This window comes from Hirundo rustica, chromosome 26, assembly GCF_015227805.2.
Source record: "Hirundo rustica isolate bHirRus1 chromosome 26, bHirRus1.pri.v3, whole genome shotgun sequence".
In the NCBI taxonomy this organism is placed as follows: Eukaryota; Metazoa; Chordata; class Aves; order Passeriformes; family Hirundinidae; genus Hirundo; species Hirundo rustica.
Window position 1 is genome coordinate 4,555,844 of NC_053475.1, and position 18,028 is coordinate 4,573,871.

At 64.8% G+C, this 18,028-nt stretch overlaps 3 protein-coding genes across 5 annotated transcripts; 2 read left to right on the forward strand and 1 right to left on the reverse strand.

The window, feature by feature from the left end:
- The first annotated feature begins 774 nt into the window (after positions 1-774).
- On the forward strand, positions 775-7,712 carry HMG20B (high mobility group 20B). Of its 2 annotated transcripts, none has more exons than XM_040086940.2 (10): positions 775-901; positions 1,497-1,550; positions 3,735-3,834; positions 4,047-4,250; positions 4,437-4,557; positions 4,682-4,734; positions 4,994-5,069; positions 5,231-5,446; positions 5,838-5,970; positions 6,626-7,712. In XM_040086940.2, the coding sequence occupies exons 2-10, from the start codon at positions 1,519-1,521 to the stop codon at positions 6,636-6,638; spliced, it is 948 nt and encodes a 315-aa protein (XP_039942874.1). In that variant the 5' UTR covers positions 775-901; positions 1,497-1,518; the 3' UTR covers positions 6,639-7,712. The 2 variants fall into 2 exon arrangements, with proteins under 2 accessions (XP_039942874.1, XP_039942873.1); XM_040086939.1 differs by lacking the exon at positions 775-901 and adding an exon at positions 907-924.
- Positions 7,713-8,010: 298 nt separating this feature from the next.
- Positions 8,011-10,388, forward strand: GIPC3 (GIPC PDZ domain containing family member 3). Its single transcript, XM_040086944.2, has 6 exons — positions 8,011-8,253; positions 8,693-8,878; positions 9,117-9,297; positions 9,712-9,824; positions 9,958-10,039; positions 10,237-10,388. Exons 1-6 carry the CDS (start codon positions 8,011-8,013, stop codon positions 10,386-10,388), a joined length of 957 nt encoding a protein of 318 aa, XP_039942878.1.
- A 304-nt stretch (positions 10,389-10,692) lies between these two features.
- TBXA2R (thromboxane A2 receptor) lies at positions 10,693-17,693 on the reverse strand. Of its 2 annotated transcripts, none has more exons than XM_040086936.1 (3): positions 17,417-17,693; positions 11,556-12,466; positions 10,693-11,126 (listed from the first exon to the last, which is right to left on the reverse strand). In XM_040086936.1, the coding sequence occupies exons 2-3, from the start codon at positions 12,360-12,362 to the stop codon at positions 10,875-10,877; spliced, it is 1,059 nt and encodes a 352-aa protein (XP_039942870.1). In that variant the 5' UTR covers positions 12,363-12,466; positions 17,417-17,693; the 3' UTR covers positions 10,693-10,874. The 2 variants fall into 2 exon arrangements, with proteins under 2 accessions (XP_039942870.1, XP_039942869.1); XM_040086935.2 differs by lacking the exon at positions 17,417-17,693 and adding an exon at positions 16,580-16,828.
- Between the last annotated feature and the right edge of the window lie 335 nt (positions 17,694-18,028).

Genomic DNA, 18,028 nt, shown 5'->3' on the forward strand with positions numbered 1-18,028 from the left:
CTACTGGGGTGGCTGGCGTGGGTGTGGGGGGAGTACTGGGGTCCCTGGGACTCTGGGGCAGCCACTGGAGTCATGGGACACCCCCTCTTGGGTGAATACTAGTGTCACTGAGAGAAGTGTGGGCTTACTTGGGCAACTGGGACCTCCTCTTGAGCAGGTACTGGTGTGACTGAGACCAGTATGAGCAGTTCTGGGGACACCGAGACCCTCTAGAGAGGTGTATTAGGGTCACTGGGACTCTGGTGACTACAGGCATCATGGAGATCCCCAGCTATGTGAATACTGGAGACACTGGGAGCAGACTGGAGGTCGTGGGGACCTCCCCTTGTGTATTTATTAATGGAGTCACTGGGACCAGTATGGCCTATGCTGGGGTGACAGGAAGCAGTGTTGGGGGAGTTCTGGGATCACTGGGACTCTGGGATAAGCACTGGTGTCATGGGTACCCTCTGCTGGGTGGTACTGGGGCTGCTGGGAGCGGTGGGGGAGGGTAGCTGAATCAGTGGATCAGCCCTGAGGTGGGCCCTGAGGTAACTGGGAGCGATGGGAAGATACTGGGGTCATTGGAATGGGGCGGTGCTGGTGGGACGCCGCCATGACGTTGCCCCTTTAAGGCGCTACCCACGGAGGGCCGCTGGACGTGCCCGCTGTCGTTGCCCCTTTAAGGCGCTGCCCTCTCCACAACACTTCCTCGTCCCCACGCTGGCTGCTGATTGGTCGGGTCCCAGCCGCGCGCGCGCGCCGCTCCCGCCAGCTCCGCCCCTCCTTCCGCCGCTTCCATCGACGTCATCGCCTCCAGCCAATCCGCGTGGGGCTGCGCTCATCGAGTCGGCACGGAGCGGCCAATCAGGGGCGGTGCGGCGGGAGCCTTATTTGCATAATAATAGAGGGGCGTGGTCAGGTGAGCGGCAGCAGCGGCGGCGGGTCCGGCCGGGGGATTCCATGGGGGTCCTATGGGGGATCCTGGGGGGGCCCGCGGTCCTGGGGGGCCGGGAATCGCGGGTAGAGGGCGGGTTCCGAGGGAGAGCTTGCTGGGGCCCGCGATGGGACCCCGAGAGGGGGGGCGAGACGGGGAGGGCCGGTGAGGGGGTGCCAGGGGGGCGCTGCGGTTGCGAGGGGGCGCGGAGTGTTCTGCGGATGAACCCGTGGGGCTGCGATGGGTCTCGGGGCGGGAGGGTTTCTGCAGGGGAGGGCTCAGGGGACGCTGGGGGTCGCGAGTGGGAGGGGGCCAGGGGGATGAGCCCGTGGGGGCTGAGATGGCACTCCCAGAAAGGGGGGGTGGGATCAGTGGGAGCGGGCTGGGAGGCTGGAACCGGGATCCTGGGGGCTTGGGGCGGTGGAGGGGCCGGTAGGAGGCTGGTTGGGGAGGAGATGCTATTCGGGGAGGCGTCCTGTGATTTCCCCAGGAGGGAGACACCTCCGAGGCGGGGTTCGGTAGGGAGACCCCGGTGGGCACCAGCGGCCTGATGCCAATGCCGGCTCTGCTCTGTCCGCAGGGCGCTCACCGAGACCCCGCTCATGGCCCACAGCACCAAGCCCGCTGCCCTGCTGTAAGTGCCACCACCTCCTCCAGCCACCCTGCGCTGTGCCAGTGCCCCTGGTGAAAGAGCAGCACAAACTCAGACCCTTCCAAGCCTTTCGGGTGGTCTGTGTGTGCTGGGGAGGGATTGTCCTGCTCTGCTCTGTGCTGGGGCAGCCTCACCTCCAGTGCTGGGGGCACTTTGGGCACCCCAAGATCAGAAGGATCCAAAGCTGTTGGAAAGCGTCCAAAGGAGGGACACGGAGCTGGGGAAGGGTCTGAGATGGGGCTGAGGGCGCTTGGCTCGTTCAGCTGGAGCGGAGGAGACTGAGGGGAGGCTCCTCGGGGGCTGCAGCTCCTCCCGAGGGGAGGCGGAGGGGCAGGGGCTGAGCTCTGCTCTGGGACAGGGACAGGAGCCCAGCAAGGGCTGGAGCTGTGCCAGGCCTTGGGATGGAGCTCAGGGAAAGGTTCTTCCCCCCGAGGGTGCTGGGCACTGCCCAGGCTCCCCAGGGAATGGTCCCAGCCCCGAGGCTGCCAGAGCTCCAGGGTGGGATTGTTGGGGTGTCTGTTCAGGGACAGGGGCTGGATCAGTGATCCTTGTGGGTCCCTTCCAGCTCTGGATATGTCAAGATTCTGTGATTCTAAGCATCTTGGGAGATCAGAACCAGCAAAGGCTGAATTCCCATGAGATTCATGCTGTCCTGAGCTGACCTTGGCCCTCCTGGCACAGAGGCTGGCGGATGGGGAAGCAACTCAGAGGCGGAGGGAGGTGGATGTCAGAGTGAACTGGCTGAGGAGAAATCTTGCCTGAGATAACTTTACTTTTTAAACCATCCTAAGGCATTCAAGGAATTCAAGTCACAAGGGGGGGGAGGGTGTCCCATCTGGTGCTGGAGGGTGTTGGTGTTCCTGGTGAACATGATGAACAGACATCACTGGCAACATTGCTCTTGGAGCTGGTAAAGACAAAGGCTGGCCATGACCCTGCGCAGCCTCGGGGGGTTCTTTTCCCCCTGGAGCTGGAAGAAGAGGTGGTCTCACACCTTCTTGTAGGATTTTTTGTGAGTGTGGCGGTGTAGGGCACTGATTGGCCTCCGATCCTGGTGCAGGGACTTGTCCCACTTTGTCTTCGAGGGTCGGTGCAGTGGCAGGCTCTGTGCTGGGGACTCACTAAATGAGCTGCAAGGATGGCTTGTCTGGGTGATAAATGGATGGCAATAGCTTGGGGTCCCTGCAGGGATTGGGGTTTGCTCCAGGTACATGATGTGGCAAACACAAGGAAATTCCAAGGTGCATCCGGAGCAGGTTGGGATCGCTGTGGCTTTTGGCACATGTCTCTGCCAGGGCTGCTTTTGGCCCTGGGCTGGTTCCCAAGTCTGGGGACCTGGTTGGAACCCAAGCAGGCATCATTTGGTGATACTCAGGAGTCCTTTGTGGTTCCCCCGATGTGGTGAGGACATTTCCAGCAGAACAGGGCTGGGGGATGAAGCCAGCTGGAGGAGGTGCCAGGGAGGCTTTGGGAGCTGCAGTGTGATGCTGTGGTGGGACATGGAGGCTCTGCATCCCCAGTGTGGGACCTGTGGGTGCTCAGTGGGGCGGGGAGGCTCTGCCCGAAGCGGCTGCTGCTCTGTAAAGCTGTGGCAGTGCCTGGGGAGTGGGGCTGGGCCGGGTGGTGCAGCCGCTCGAGGTGTCGGGGAGGTATCACAGCACAAACCTGCCGGGGTGGTTGTGGCTGGAGCAGGTCAAGCCAGTGCCCTGCCCTCACCCTCTGCCTCCAGGGTTCCTTGGGTGTGGGTGATGCTTCCAGGTGGTGCCCCTGGTGCCTGGATCCAAGCCCCTGTGGCTCCTCCTCCCTTGCAGAGTCCCCTGGGACTCCCAACCAAGGTGTGTCCCCAGCTCAGGTGACCGGCAGTGACCGTCAGTGTTGTCTGACCCCAAGAGCCAACCCTCATCCAAATGTCCCTGACGAGTCTCAAGGCAGCTTTAGTGTGCAGGGCTGCCCTGCTCACCCGGTGCTGGGCTCTGCTTCAGTGCCATCGCTCTGCTGTAGCCTCCCCTCACGGGAGCGAGGTCTCCATGGCCAGTGCCGGGTTTGGGGCTGTTTGAGCCAGGGGATTGGGGGAATCGGGTGAGCGTGTGGTCATACTGCTGGGGGATGTGTCACTGTGGTCCCCATGGTGTCCCAGCCCTCTCTGATGGTGCTCTCTGGCTGCAGACACGCCACGGGCAAGGCTCAGCATGGCAACTTCCTGGTGGCCATCAAACAGGAGAAGGGGGAGTCGGCGCGGGTGGGCGGCGAGAAGCCGGAGGAGGAGGTGAGTCCCAGAGCCCGTGTCCCTTCTCACATAGTACCTGAGAGTGGGGCCCAAGGTGCCCGGCCCCCACGTGAGTCTGTGGCTGTGGCCATGGGCCGAGGAAGGGCTGAGGCTTTTCCTTGAGGGCTGGGTGGGCCTGGGGGCTGCTCCCGTGTCCCGCTGATGCAACGGCTCTGATCCCTGACGGGCTGTCCCTTCCCCGTGGCTGCCAGCCAGTGAAGAAGAGGGGCTGGCCCAAGGGTAAGAAGAGGAAGAAGATCCTTCCCAACGGCCCCAAAGCCCCTGTGACGGGCTACGTGCGCTTCCTGAATGAGCGGCGCGAGCAGATCCGCACGCAGCATCCCGACCTGCCCTTCCCGGAGATCACGAAGATGTTGGGAGCAGAGTGGAGCAAACTGCAGCTCTCGGAGAAGCAGGTACTGCCCCCCAGGGGAGACCCCCCCAGGCTGGGCAGCTCCAGAGCCTGCTCCCCAGATCCCTGAGCTTACTTCAGGAAAGGTGCTGAGCCCGGTGCTGGGGAGTGGGAGCTGGGCAGGGAAGGATCAGCAGCTCCCAGGAGCCTGGGTTGGGTCAGGCTGAGGCCCCTCTGTGACCCACCACAGCGGTACCTGGACGAGGCGGAGCGGGAGAAGCAGCAGTACATGAAGGAGTTGCGGGAGTACCAGCAGTCAGAGGCCTACAAAATGTGCACAGAGAAGATCCAGGAGAAGAAGATCAAAAAAGGTGAGCTGTGGGAGCAGTGGCTGCCAGGATCCAGCCAGGGGCTGCCAGGATCCAGCCAGGGGCTGCCAGAGCCTTTGGGGGCTATGAGGCTGGCCCCTGGGGTGACCTCCTTCCTCCCCTGCAGAGGACGTGGGCACGGTGGCTGTGAACACCCTACTCAACGGGCACCCGCACAAGGTACGGCCCTGTCAGGTGTGTGGGGAAACTGAGGCACATCCCACTGCTGGGCAGGTGTGGGTGAGCAGAGGGAACTCTGGGGCTGTGAGTCCCAGGTTCCTGGAGGGGTGGGAAGCAGAGCATAGCTGTCCTCCCTCCCTGTTTGCCGGCCAGGGCCAGCCCTCACGCTGTCCTAGTGCCCTCCTCAGCCTGGCCCCAAGGTGCTGGGGTCCCCTCTGGTGGGCTCAGCCCTGCCCAACCCCTCCCTCTTGTCCCTCAGGCTGGCGAGTGCAGCGACACCTTCTCCACCTTTGACGTGCCCATCTTCACTGAGGAATTCTTGGACCAAAACAAGGGTAGGGGCTGTGGAAGGTCCTGCATGGAGGGACCCGCTCCTGGCTGGAGCCTGGGTGTTGGTGACACAGAGCTGCTTGGGAGAGCCGTGTGTGGGTCGGGGTTTGGGTTTGGAATGGGGGGGCCAGGGTCTGTCCCCACGGACACGGTGCTGTCCCGGCAGCCCGGGAGGCCGAGCTGCGGCGCCTGCGCAAGATGAACACGGAGTTCGAGGAGCAGAATGCCATCCTGCAGAAGCACACGGAGAGCATGAACTGTGCCAAGGAGAAGCTGGAGCAGGAGCTGGCGCAGGAGGAGCGGCAGACCCTGGCCCTGCAGCAGCAGCTCCAGTCCGTGCGGCAGGCCCTCACCGCCAGCTTCGCCTCGCTGCCCATCCCCGGTGAGTTGGGGGCAGCCATGGGCCCTGGAGCTCCAGCCTGGGCAGAGAGGCACTGGGGGGTCGCCCCATCCCATGCTGGGGAGCACTCTGGGGCAGTGGGGTGGTGGTGAGTGCCCATCTGCTGCTGGGATGGGATCCTGCAGCACTTGGGGAGCTTTCCAGGAAGCCCAGGGATGTGTCCTGTGTCCTGGGACAGGGCAGGCTGGGATCCCTCCTTCTTTGGAGCCACACTCACAGCTGCACCCCAGATTGACCCAAATCCATGTGTTCCTGGGCTTGTGCCACTGCAGGAGGTGGCATCTGGTGCTGGGGTCCCTTCTGCAGTCCCCAGCGCACGGGCAGGGCTGGGTGGGGACCTGCTGGCCCTGCTCACTGGGCTGTCACATCACAGGGACTGGGGAGACCCCCACGCTGAGCACCCTGGACTTCTACATGGCCAAACTGCACAGTGCCATCGAGAGCAACCCCCTGCAGCACGAGCCGCTGGTGCTGCGTGTCAAGGAGATCCTGTCCCGGATTGCCAGGTGAGTGCAGGGCTGGGACCGTGGCACAGGTGTCCCCATGGGGCTGCAGGGTTGAGCTGGAGCTGATGGTGATGGGAGCTGGGCAGGGAAGATGTGGACAGAGAGGTGTGGGCGAGGGAAGCCCAGTCCCTGAAGTCAGGAGGTCCCCATGTCCAAAGATGCTGATCTGCTGGAGCAAGTCCAGGGAAGGCCATGGAGCTGCTGCAAGGGCTGGAGCCCCTCTGCTCTGGGGACAGGCTGGCAGAGCTGGGGTTGCTCACCTGGAGAGGAGAAGGCTCCAGGGAGAGCTCCGAGCCCCTGGCAGGGCCTGAAGGGGCTCCAGGAGAGCTGCAGAGGGACTGGGGACAAGGGCTGGAGGGACAGGACACAGGGAATGGCTCCCAGTGCCAGAGGGCAGGGCTGGATGGGAGATTGGGCAGGAATTGTTGGCTGTGAGGGTGTTGAGGCCCTGGCACAGGGTGCCCAGAGCAGCTGTGGCTGCCCCTGGATCGCTGGATGTATGAAAGGCCAGACTGGATGGGGCTTGGAGCAGCCTGGGACAGTGGAAGCTGTCCCTGCCCATGGCACGGGGAGGAGCTGGATGAACTTGAGGACCCCTTCCAATCCAAACCTTTGTGGGTTTCTGTGACTCAGTTGTGCTTTTCTCCCTCCTCAGTGAACACTTGTGAGAGGACCAGTCCTTCCAGATCCCGGGCCTGGCTGGACCCTGGGCCTGTCCCTTGGAGCTCACTCAAGGGACAGTCTCTGGCTGCTCCCCCTGCCCCTTGCACCTTCCTGCAGCCGGGACCCCCCAGCCTGGACCGGCCAACGACCGCTGCACCAGCTCCAGGGACCTTGAGCTTCAGGGGCCAAGCGGTGCCAGGGCTGAGAGCCCAGCTGGGGCGGCGCTGGGAGAGGATCAGCATTGGTGTGAGCACCCCTGGCTCTCCCCTGCGCCCCCCAGCCCTGCCTCGCCAACCAGGGTTTCCCTGAAGCCTGGCTGGGGCAGGGGGGGCACTGGTGGGGTTGAGCCTGGAGTGAACACACCCCTTTAGGGTAACTGGGGCTGGGGGGCACGAGGGGGTGACCGGGACCCCCTTGGTGCCATCCCAGCAAGGGCACGAGGGCAGCTCCTTCCCACCGCCTGCCTCAGCTTTTATTGAATGGGTGCCTTCAGCCCCTGCCCCTGTCACCCTGCTTGGCTTCCCTCCTTCCCCTCCATAGCTGGGACCAGGCAGCAAGCTCCTTAAAGCAATAAAACTCTTCAGGCTAGAGGGGAGCTGGAACTGACCTCCTCCTGGGGCAGGGGGCAGGGGAGAGCTGGGACTGACCCCCTCCCATGGTGGGGACCCCTGGAAGAGGGGACCCGGGCCCCACCTTGTCCTGGGGTGGGGTCCCCTGTAGCGGAGGAGCTGTGACCGACTCCCTCCTGCTCGCAGGGACCCTGGGTGTGCTGCGCCGGCTTTTGCCTCCTGCCCCTTTTGCCTGAGCCACCCTGCTCTTGTGGGACCACTGTGCTGGCAACCGGGGTCGGGGCTGGTGTCCCCGGGGCTGCCTGTCATTAATCTCAGACTGTGTAATTAGAGAGTGTCTTATTTTCTTACTTAGCACTACATGGGCCTGGCCCTGGCTCGGACCGGGACCGGGGTGTTCCCACCCCTCCCTCGCTTGCCGGGCCTGCGCTGTGCATCTGCCCTTTGCCGTCTCCTGGTGCCGCTGGGCTGGGGATGGAGATGGGAGCAAATAAATGTGGGAGAAAACCACTCTGGTCCCCGTGTGTCTGTGCTCAGCGGGAGCTCTGGAGCCGATCCTGGGGTGGTTGGGGTGGGTCTGCGGGTGACAGCCCCGAGCCCAGCGCTGCAGCACCCAGCCTCAGCTGGGGAGGGTGGGACGGTGCCGGCTGCTCTCCCACCTCCGGCCCGGCAGGGTCTCTTCCTACGTGGCAGAGCTCACCCGATCCCCGCGGGTGACCTGCGCCACGGGCTCGGGTTTCCGGGCTCGGGCATCACCTTACGGCCGGCGGGGAGCCAGCCCCATCCATAATTCAGCAGCGGCGCAGGGATGCAGCGGGCGGGCAGGCACGGCCGGCAGCCCCCCGAGGGCGGCCCCATGGAGAACGGCGTGGGGCAGGAGCCGGGGACCCCCGAGCCGCCCGCAGCCCCCCGCGCTCCCCGCACCCGCCCCAGGCTGGTGTTCCACACGCAGCTGGCCCACGGCAGCCCCACGGGGCGCATCGAGGGCTTCACCAACGTCAAGGAGCTCTACGCCAAAATCGCCGAGGTCTTCGACATCTCGCCCACTGAGGTGAGGGGCTGCGGCCTGGGGAGGGGTCTTCGTGCCCCAGCAGGGAAACCCACCCTGTGGCACTGTCTGTGCTCACACACGCCCCCAGATGCTTGCAAATGTACTCCCCAAAATTTTCTGGAACGGTGTTAGGGCCTCAGGGTTGTTATCAGCTCCTCTGGGGAGGGCTGGGGGGCTCTGGGCCTCAGTTTCCCCCCTGTACGTGGGCAGGGAGCTGTCGCTTCCAGTTTCGTGGCTAATTCCAGCTGTCTGGAGCTGTGGAAAGGTGCACGGGGATGGGGCAGTGCAGGGTCCCCAGGCAGGCTGGGGGTCCCTGAGCCCCTCTGTTCCAGCAGTGTCCAGATCAAACCGAATCCCCCTGAACTGGCCGTGGCTCCCCTGACACCTCCTGCCCTACTGGGGCATCCCCAGTCCCTCCTGACGGGGTTCCCCGGGGCAGATCCTCTTCTGCACGCTCAACACGCACAAAGTGGACATGCAGAAGCTGCTGGGGGGGCAGATTGGCCTGGAGGATTTCATCTTCGCCCACGTCCGCGGTGAGACCAAGGAGGTGGAGGTGACCAAGACGGAGGACGCGCTCGGCCTCACCATCACAGACAATGGGGCTGGCTACGCCTTCATCAAGGTGAACCCCCGGGGACCCTGCTGCTCCCTGAGCCCCCACATCAGCCCTTCCCTGGGTGCACCCTGACCCTGGGGGTCTCCCCTGCCGTGGGGAGGTTTGGGAAGGCTTCCCTGCCTGACCTGGCTACCGAAGGGCGCGGGGCCGCTGAGGGGCTGCGTGTGGGTCGGGATGGGGGATGTGTCTGTCTGTCCCATTGTGCCGTGTGGCCGCTGTGTCCTTGTCCCACCGCGATCCCCAGAGGATCAAGGAGGGGAGCATCATCAACCGGCTGCAGACAGTGAGTGTGGGGGACAGCATCGAAGCCATCAATGACCACACCATCGTGGGCTGCCGGCACTACGAGGTGGCCCGGATGCTGCGGGAGCTGCCGCGGGCTCAGCCCTTCACCCTCCGCCTGGTCCAGCCCAAAAAGGCCTTTGGTGAGTTGGGAAGGCGCCCTGCTCTTGCCCTGAGGACCCTGGGATCTTCCCCAGCCCCCTGTGGCCCTGCAGCCCCTCCCCGGTGACCGAGTGCCTCCCGGGGTTCGCTGCCCCCTGTGTGCACCCCTCTGCACCCCGGCTGTGGGTGCGTGTACCCCACAGCCCTGGGGCACCCACACGGGGGTCCCCACGCCTGCTCGTGTCCCCCACGGGCACCCCCTTGCTCTGTGTGCGTTGTCCCGAGCATCTGCGAGTGCCCCACAACCGCGGGCATCCCCACCCTGCACCCCTGGGTGTCCCTGACACGCCGCCCCTGAACCCGGGGGGGACTGGGGGATGGCCGGGCAGCGAGCAGCGAGGGGCTGGGGATGCCAGGTCCTGCCTGTGCCCTCATCCCCCCACCCCGGGGCACAGACATGATCGGGCAGCGCACACGGACAGGCAAATCCCCGGGAGAAGGAAGAGTGGCCAGCGGGAAGGAAACGCTGCGGCTGCGGACACAGGGTCCGGCCGTGCTGGAGGAGGGGGTAAGGCCCACCCCGAGCCCCCCACGCCGAGCCTGTGGCTGCTCGCACTGTGCCAGGGTCGGGATAAGCATCCCCGCGCCCGTGGGTGCCCCCGGTGCTGCCCGGCGCTCACCCGCGGGCGCCTCGCCCCCAGCCCAGCCCCTCCGAGGAAGAAGCCGCCCGGCGGGTGGACGATCTGCTGGAGAGTTACATGGGCATCCGCGACAGCGAGCTGGGTGAGGAGAGAGCCTAGACCCTGTCCCGGAGCTGCCCTGTCCTGACCCTTACCCCTACCCCAACCCTGCCCTAGGCCCAGCCCCTGCTCTGACCCAGCTCCTGCCTCTTCCCCTGCTCCCGTCCCAAATCCTGACTCAGCCCCTGCTCCTGTCCCAGCCCCTCACACTGGCCCCGACCTCCCTCTTCTCCTCAACAGCCTCGACGATGGTGGAGGTGGCCAAGGACAGCCCCAGCGTGGCCCAGCTTGCCCAAGGGCTGGACTCAGTGCTGGGCGAGTTCGCCTTCCCCCCGGAGTTTGTGGCCGAGGTGTGGGCAGCCGTCTGCCACCCCAAGGGGGATAAGGAATAGCGGGGGGCAGGTGTTGCCCCTCATTCCGTCCCCTCCCCATGTCCCCAACTCAGCCCCACCCCATCTGGGGCTGAGGTGTTGGTGGGGGTCCCCACACTGCCCCCGAACACTCCTGAGCAGCAGTCCCTTGGTTTAGGGGGCAGAAAGCACCCAACCCACCCACCTTACTGAGGACCCCCCTTCCACACCCCCCAAATGCGGTTGGCAGCGGCTGTGGCGCATTAAAGGACAAACTGGAGGAGAAGGGCTGTTGCTCTGATTGTCCTGGGTTCCCCCAGGGTGGTTATCCCCAGCGGGCACCAGGAGCTTCACGAGCTGTGCTTTATTGGGGACGGGCAGGGGGAAGCGGCCCTGTGCCCCCAACAGCCCCTCGGGTATCGAGCTGGCAGTGGGGGGCAAACCCCTGGATCAGGTGATGAGGATCCACTGCAGGGTGGGATGGGGGGATGGCCACGTCCCCCCGCTCAGTGCCCGTCCCCGGGGCTGCTACTGCAGGACAGAGCCAGCCGTGAGCTTGCGGGGCAGGGAGGGCGCGAGGGAGACGATGGAGGGCCGGGGGTGCAGCCGGGGGTACACACGCTGCAGCACGGCCCGGCGGAACAGGATGTACACCCAGGGGTCCAGGATCTGGTTCCAAGTGACCATGCGGATGTAGATCAGAAGCATCTCCTGCGTGTCCGTGGGCAGCACCTGGGCCTGGCCAGGCAGGTGCTGCAGGGCCATCTGGACAATGAAGATCTGCGGGGAGAAGGGGGCAAAGTGTCAGCGGAGGGTCCATGAGATGCTCCAGGGTGGGGAAGTGTTGAAGGTCGAGGCACTGAGCGCCTTGGAGGAGTCCTGGTGGTGGGGCGTGGGGAGCACCTGCTCTGCCTGTCACCAGGGGCCAGCTTGGGGTGCAGAGAGGTGGCAGGGGGACACCAGCAGGGGAGGTCTTACCAAAGCAACACCTCCAGACCTGGGACCTCACTAGCAGGGACGTGGAGGGGACACAATGAAAGCTGGGACCTCGCTGTGAAGGGTGGGGGACACCAAGCCCCAGCAGGGACATGGAGGGAGGTGAGGGGAGCACCCCAAGACTGAGGCCCCACAAGGAGGAACGGGGGGACACGAAGACTCAGGAGGGACGTGGAGGGGTGGTGATGGGGCACACCAGGACAGGGGCCTCACCAGGAGGGGCATCCAGCAGATGGTGGCGATAATCATGATGCCCACGAGCTGCACCATCATCTCCACCTCGCTGTCTCGGCGCCGCTGCACCGACTCGCGGTCGTGGTAGACGCGGCAGAGCGTGACCACGCTGATGGTGTTGAGGACGAAGGAGAGCAGCACGGAGAGGATGCCCAGCAGTGCAAAGAGCAGGCAGAAGACGACATCACCAGTGTCAGGCAGGAGGGTGAGGAAGCACCAGGAGCCGGGGAACTGCAGCGTGTACCGCCCCAGCCCGAGCACCGGCAGCAGTCCCAGCAAGCAGGAGAAGCCCCACACCAGCCCCACGATGGCCCAGGCGCGGCGCTTGGAGAGGCTGGTGGAGCGGGAGAAGGGACGGTTGATGCCCAGGAACCTCTCCCCGGCCATGGTGGCCCCCAGCAGCAGCGGGCACTGCCCGAAGAAGACCATGGAAAAGCCGAGGAAGTTGCAGAGATGGCAGCCAGGGTCCACCTCGACCCAGGAGAACTTGGTGAAGTGGTAGGGGATGATGACCGAGGCCGTCACCAACAGTCCCATGAAGTCTGTGACCACCAGCCCACAGAGGAAGATGAGGAAGGAGGAGCGGGCCTGGCTGGAGAGCTTGCGGGAGGAGCTGACCAGGACGCAGAGGGCAAAGAGGTTGGAACAGAGGCCGATGAGGCCAAAGGCCGTGGAGAACCAGGGCGAGGCGATGCTGTTCCGTGCACTGGCACGGCCGTCGCTGGCATTGAACACCCCGAAGCACGAGTCCGCCTGCCTGGCCGTGCTGCTGTTGGGGGGCTCCATGTCCTGCACCCCCTCCTGCTCCTTCCAGCAGCCTCAGGCACTGTCCTGGCTCTGCTCCATGGCTGGAGCCCCCCCGCCGCTTCTGACACCAATCCTGTCTTGCCCTGCAGGGGAAACAGAGGAAATTTAAGGCTGTTGCCCATGGCCAAGCCCACCCATCATCCATCCTGAGCCTGCAGATATGGGGTCCTGCAGGGGCTGTGGAAGGCGACACCATGGTGGGGACACCAGGGCAGGACCCGGCTTGTGCCAGCCCCAGGCCAAGGGCTGCAGCCCTGCAGCTGCTGGGATTAACTGTTCCCGGCCATGAGCCACATGGAGCTGCAGCCATGAGGCTGAATCCCAGCACAGCGGGTGCTGCAGGAAATTCTTCATTGACAGCCTGGCTCCCTACTGCCCTGGGGTGGGGAGCATAGCCAGAGATCCCTGGGCCATCACCCTCCATCACGGTGAGGGACACACTCTGAAGGATTGCAGGCACAGAGTGGCTGCACCAGGGCATGATCCTGACACACTCTGCCTATCCCTGAGCATAAACCCCTGGCTCATGGGGAAGATTCTCCATTCCTTCAAAGTGCTGGGGGAACCTGAGGTACAGGTTTGAGGCTGTGCTGCAGCCCTGGAACCATTGCCAAACCCCAGCCAGTGTGGGTGACAGACCTGCTCTGCCCTCTCAGCATCCCTCACAGTGGGAGCTGTGTTTTGTCACCAGGACAGTGGCTGTGACAGGGTGTGACAGAGATGGCTGTGGTGGTGGACAGTCTGGTCAGTGCCACTCTGCCTCACTTGGGCCGGGAAGAAACTGGAAATCATAGAATCATGGGATATCCTGAGTTGGAAGGGACCCACATGGTTCTTCAACTCCATGGTCCTACATGGTCCTGTATTGCAAATTAGCCCAGGCTGCAAATGGGATGATGTGGGACAGGACAGAGACGTGGCAATAGTGGGGACTGGACAACCTGGGGACACAAGACCCCTGCAGGGACCAAACCCCTCCTCTCCTCCTGGGACCCATTTCTCCAGGCTGTGGATGTTCTCACCACCCCACCTGCCCCAGCCCACCCTCCTGACTGACACGATCCTCAGCCCAGGGGCCCCAGTAGAGCGCCCAGTGGGATGCCCAGCCCTACCCTAATACGCCACCCCTGCAAAGCGCCCTCCGTGGCGCCCCTCCTTTGTGCAGGGTGGCACTGCCACCTGTCTTCTGTCCCCGAGTTAACCTCACACCAACTCCGATCACTGCCAACCCCTCTCCAGCCCCTGCTGTGGGGGCGGTCACAGGGCTGGGAGCAGCTGCGCACACCCGAGGCGCGCTCGGATCCCTCAGCCCGGCCGGGCTGGGATGGGGCCAGGCATTGATTGCAACATCCTCTGGGGCCTGATCCCGGCAATGCGTGGGGTGAGGGTGCCAGCACCCCCCAGGGTGGCAGCGCCCCGGCCGTGTCATGGGATCTGCAGCCCTGGGGAGTGGGGAAGGGGCCAGCGATGGTGGTGGTGGCTTGTCCCCATCTCTCTCCTGTCCTGGTGCGGGGAGCTGGCAGAGCATGGTGGTGAATCACTGCAAGGGTGGGCCCAGCTTTTTCCATGAGCCCAGAGTGAAAACTTGCTGCTGTTTGTTCTCACTGGTCCCCGAGGGACTGCGTCAGCCCCAGAGGCGCTGGCCCTGCAGACACATGCTGAGGCCTCAGCGTGACATTCTAAGACCCTGAGGAGTGACCAGCCTTTCCCACGTCCTCTGAGACGTGACAAAGTCACCCCTGCCCCACAGTGATGCCACACGAGCGCCTGGTGTGCCAGTTCCACTCCAGCTGCCCCTTGTACCTGCCCACACTGTCAGGGTGCTGTCCCCAAACATGTCCTCCTTGTCCCAGGGGGCTCTCTCTGCTCACTGGGGCTCATGGGGCGATGCTGCCTCAGTGTCCCTGTTACCTGGCTACTCACAGCCACAGGACGCTCTTGGCTGCTCGCTGGCTCAGGGTGTGACCCCTCCCTACAGTATCCAGTGGGGGGATCTTCCCTGCTGTGGTACCTTGGCCAAGCAAGGAGGCAGCAGCCCCAGAAGCTCCAAATCCACCATCACCTGCATCCCCTCCCTGTCCTCCCTTCAACTCCTGCCCTGACACAGCCACAACCTGTTCCCTCATCCACTGGGCCTGGACAGGGACCCCGGGGGCTCGGAGGACTCTGAGTTGGGCTCAGGGGCTGAGCAGCTGGGAACCCCCTGTGCAGATCTGCCCCAGCTGGGCACAGCACTTAGAAGGAATCAAATATTTACAAGGGGCCACTTAGCAGCTGCAGGGCTGGGAGAGAGGGAACCCCTGCTGTACCAGAACACACCAGTGGTGCCTCCGGGATGGGGCTCATGTAGGGGTGCAGGGTCCCCACTTGCTATTTCCCCCCCATCACGGGCAGCCATTGCAGGAGGATGCATGTGGAGACAGCAGGTCCTGCAGAAGAGAAATCCTGAGCCCAGCTGACACTCTGCGCTCAGGTTTGGGGTTCTGGACCCAGCAAAATGGAAATGCCATGGGGAGCAAGGGTTTGGCGAGGTGTGCTGGGGTAAAATCCGGGAGGAGAAGAGCTAGATCTGAAATGTTCTGTTGGAGGCTGTGAGGCACTAATGGGGCTCCTGGCAGCCCCTGAGCCCGCGGTTTTGTGTCCTGCTGCAGATGCACCAAGGCTGCCCTGCCTCTGCTGGGCACTGCTTCCTGCCCTGGCCACATCCGTGGGGAGTGAGGGAAAGGCAGATGGGGAGTGTGGGAGGCTGCTCCTTATCAGCTTCTTCCCCAGCCCGTTGCTTCTCCAGGCTTCCCCAGGCAGGACTGAGCGTGGGGCCTGGACAGGGCTGGCAAGATCAGGCCAGGGTGGGGGCTGGAAGGGGAGAGGCACCACACACCTGCAAAGGGGCCCCCAAACCAGACAGCAGCGACTCCCCCCACGCCCCATGCCTACCCTTGACCAGGGGTCTGCCACTGGTTGTGGTGATTAGACACAGGGCAGCTGTGCACAAGCTGCAGGGCGTTTGTATTTATCCCTTGCATGGCCAGTTTCTGCTTGCTGGACCTCTCCAGGACGATGACTTTCCCTGCATGATCCCTTCTGTCTCCACAGCCTGACACCCCTGGTGCAGGTGGTCCCACGGGACACTGTGTCACTGTCAGGGATGGATGTGGTCCCACTGCCACCTCCCTCCAGGATGGGGCTCTGGGGTATCAGATCAGGTCGAGGCCATCAGCTGGGACAGGAAAGGCTGTGGGGATGAGGACTTAGCAGGGCATCAGTGTTCCTCCCTGGACCTACAAACACCACAGAGACCTGCTCCTGAGGAACTTGGCCTGGCCTAGAGCAGGGACATCCCTAGGACACCCAGGACAGAGGACATTCCTGGAAAGCAGTGACACACAGGATGGCTCCTGCCAGGCATGGTAACTGTCCTCGCCTGTCCCTGCTGTGGCCCAGGGCAGAGGTCCACAACCTCTCTGCTGACTGGGAAACAGCTGGCACCATTCCCATTCCAATCTCCAGGGCCCCGGAGCCGGCCAGGCGGTGGCTGGAGGACCAAACCCGGGTGCCCTGGAGTGCAGAAGCTGGGGCTCGGCAGCTCTGTGGGGCACCAGGGCCCCCGCCCCGCGCCTGCCCCCGCCCGCAGCGTCGTGACATCTCGAGGGCTTCGAGGCTGCTGGGCCGCCCACTGCGACAGCTCAAAATAGACCCTTCCTTTCCCGGCCCTTTCCTGAGCCTTTCCTAGTCTTTCTCCGGCTCTTCCCGGAGGAGCCAGCGGCACTCGGGGGCGGGGAGGACCCGTCCCGGCGGGAGAGACCCGAAAGCAAATTCTGGTTCCGACGGGAAGCCCCTGGTGACCCCAGGTCCCGGGGACAGACAGACAGTGGGGGGAGCAGGGACAACATGTGTCCGTCCCCCTCTATGGGGTCTCTGCTTCCCCTCCCCGAAACGCAGCCGATCCTTGGGGCTGTGCGCGAACCCGGCGGCTGAGCGCCCCGAGAGCCTTGGGAGCCCCCGGAGCCCCGGCCGTCCGCACAGCCCCGAGAGCCTCGCACAGCCTCTCCGTTCATCCCAACCCTGCGGTCTGCCCGCCCATCCCAGCCTCTGTCCGTCCATCCCAGCCTTCTGGGCTCTTTGTCCTTCACAGCCCCCTTGCCCCGTACCTCTGCCCTCCTCCAACGCCTCCCTCCCCGCGCAGATCCGAGCCCTACCTCGCTGCCGGAGGGACCCACCCGGCTCGGCTCTGCTCAGCCCGGCTCTGCTCAGCTCTGCTCAGCCCAGCCCGGCTGAGCTCTGCTCTGCTCGGCTCTGCTCAGCCCGGCTGAGCCCGGCTCTGCTCTGCTCGGCTCTGCTCAGCCCGGCTCACTCAGCTCTGCTCAACCCAGCCCAGCTCAGCTCTGCTCAGCCCAGCCCGGCTCAGCCCTGCTCAGCTCTGCTCAGCTAGGCTCTGCTCAGCCCGGCTCGGCTCAGCTCCGCGGCGGGGCGGGGGAAGGGCCGGGCTCGCCGCGCCCACCGGAACCGGCCCCGTCCCTCTCCGCTCCCTCCCTGCTCGGGACGTGCCTCCAGGAGGGGGTCGCCCCCCGGCCCCATGGCCCCCGGCCCGGGCAGCGCCCCGACCATCCGACACCGTCCCTAGGGCGCAGCCCCCCCGGTGCCGGCGCCCAAAGCCCCCCCGGCGGAGGCACCCGCGGCTGGGTCCGTGTCGGGACTGTGCCCCCGCCCCGTTACTCACTTGTTTACTCCAGCGAGTCCCTGCCCGGGCGCGCTTGAGGCGGGGGGGTCCGAGCGTAGCGCCCCTCCAGCGGGACCCGCACGGCGCTGGGGTCCAGAAGAGGGGGCGTCCCCGCCGAGCCCCGCAGCGACCCCGGGACCCGAGGACGGAGAGGCCGCTGCGGCGGCCGAGGGCCAGGGACTCTGTGTGCTCCCGCAGCCCCGGCCGTCTCTGCCCTGGAGGGATTCGCCTCTCGGGGGTTTTCCCAGCCCGGCAGCTCCGAGCTCGGGATGCCGCTACGCTGTCCAAAGCCCAGACCCGCGGGGGTGACACGTACCCAGGCACTGTTCCCTCCCGTGGTCTCAACCTCCGTTGCTGCTTCTTGTGCTCCGCCGAGGAGGGCACAGCTCGGCTCTGGCCGCGGCGTCTCCCTCATCTCCGAAGAGCTGGAAGCGCCTGAGCCCACGGGGGAGGAGGGGACATCCCGTCAAAGGCAAGCAAGGGCCATAGCGGCTCGGCGCTCACAGGCGGACACCCAGGCAGGTTTTCCTGGCACCGGCTCGGCAGTGAGGGGCTGCAGAGCCAATCATCCCGCCATCCCTCTGTTTGGAGCGAAGATTATCGCAGCGAAAGCCCGGGCGGAAGGCAGGGCCGGTCCGCAGAGCTGGATCGCGGCTGGCGCCGTGTGCTGGGAGCAGGAGCGGCCCCACCGCCAGCGAAACGCGCGGGGCTCGGCAGCCGCTGCTGTCCCGGGTGGGGCCGGGCTGTGCCCGGGAGCAGCTGCGCTCACGGACGATGGGACACGGGGCAGCTCCACCGACTGTGTCCCCCTGCACAGCTCAGGGCTGCGTCGTGACAGCTTTCCCCGAAACGTAGGGGAGATGTGGACAGGGAGCACTGAGAGCAGCCAGGTCAGGGAAAAGCCGTCAGGGGCTTCAGCCGGACCCAG

Bases quoted from the DNA above. Each gene is read 5' to 3' on its own strand.
- HMG20B (XM_040086940.2), top strand. From the start codon at position 1,519: ATGGCCCACAGCACCAAGCCCGCTGCCCTGCT. The intron at 4,251-4,436 runs GTACTGCCCCCC...GACCCACCACAG, and splicing joins TGCAGCTCTCGGAGAAGCAG to CGGTACCTGGACGAGGCGGA. The intron at 4,735-4,993 runs GTACGGCCCTGT...CTTGTCCCTCAG, and splicing joins TCAACGGGCACCCGCACAAG to GCTGGCGAGTGCAGCGACAC.
- GIPC3 (XM_040086944.2), top strand. From the start codon at position 8,011: ATGCAGCGGGCGGGCAGGCACGGCCGGCAGCCCCCCGAGGGCGGCCCC. The intron at 9,298-9,711 runs GTGAGTTGGGAA...CCCGGGGCACAG, and splicing joins CCAGCCCAAAAAGGCCTTTG to ACATGATCGGGCAGCGCACA. The intron at 10,040-10,236 runs GTGAGGAGAGAG...TCTCCTCAACAG, and splicing joins CATCCGCGACAGCGAGCTGG to CCTCGACGATGGTGGAGGTG.
- TBXA2R (XM_040086936.1), bottom strand. From the start codon at position 12,362: ATGGAGCCCCCCAACAGCAGCACGGCCAGGCAGGCGGACTCGTGCTTC. The intron at 11,127-11,555 runs GTGAGGCCCCTG...TTCTCCCCGCAG, and splicing joins TCTGCTGGATGCCCCTCCTG to ATCTTCATTGTCCAGATGGC.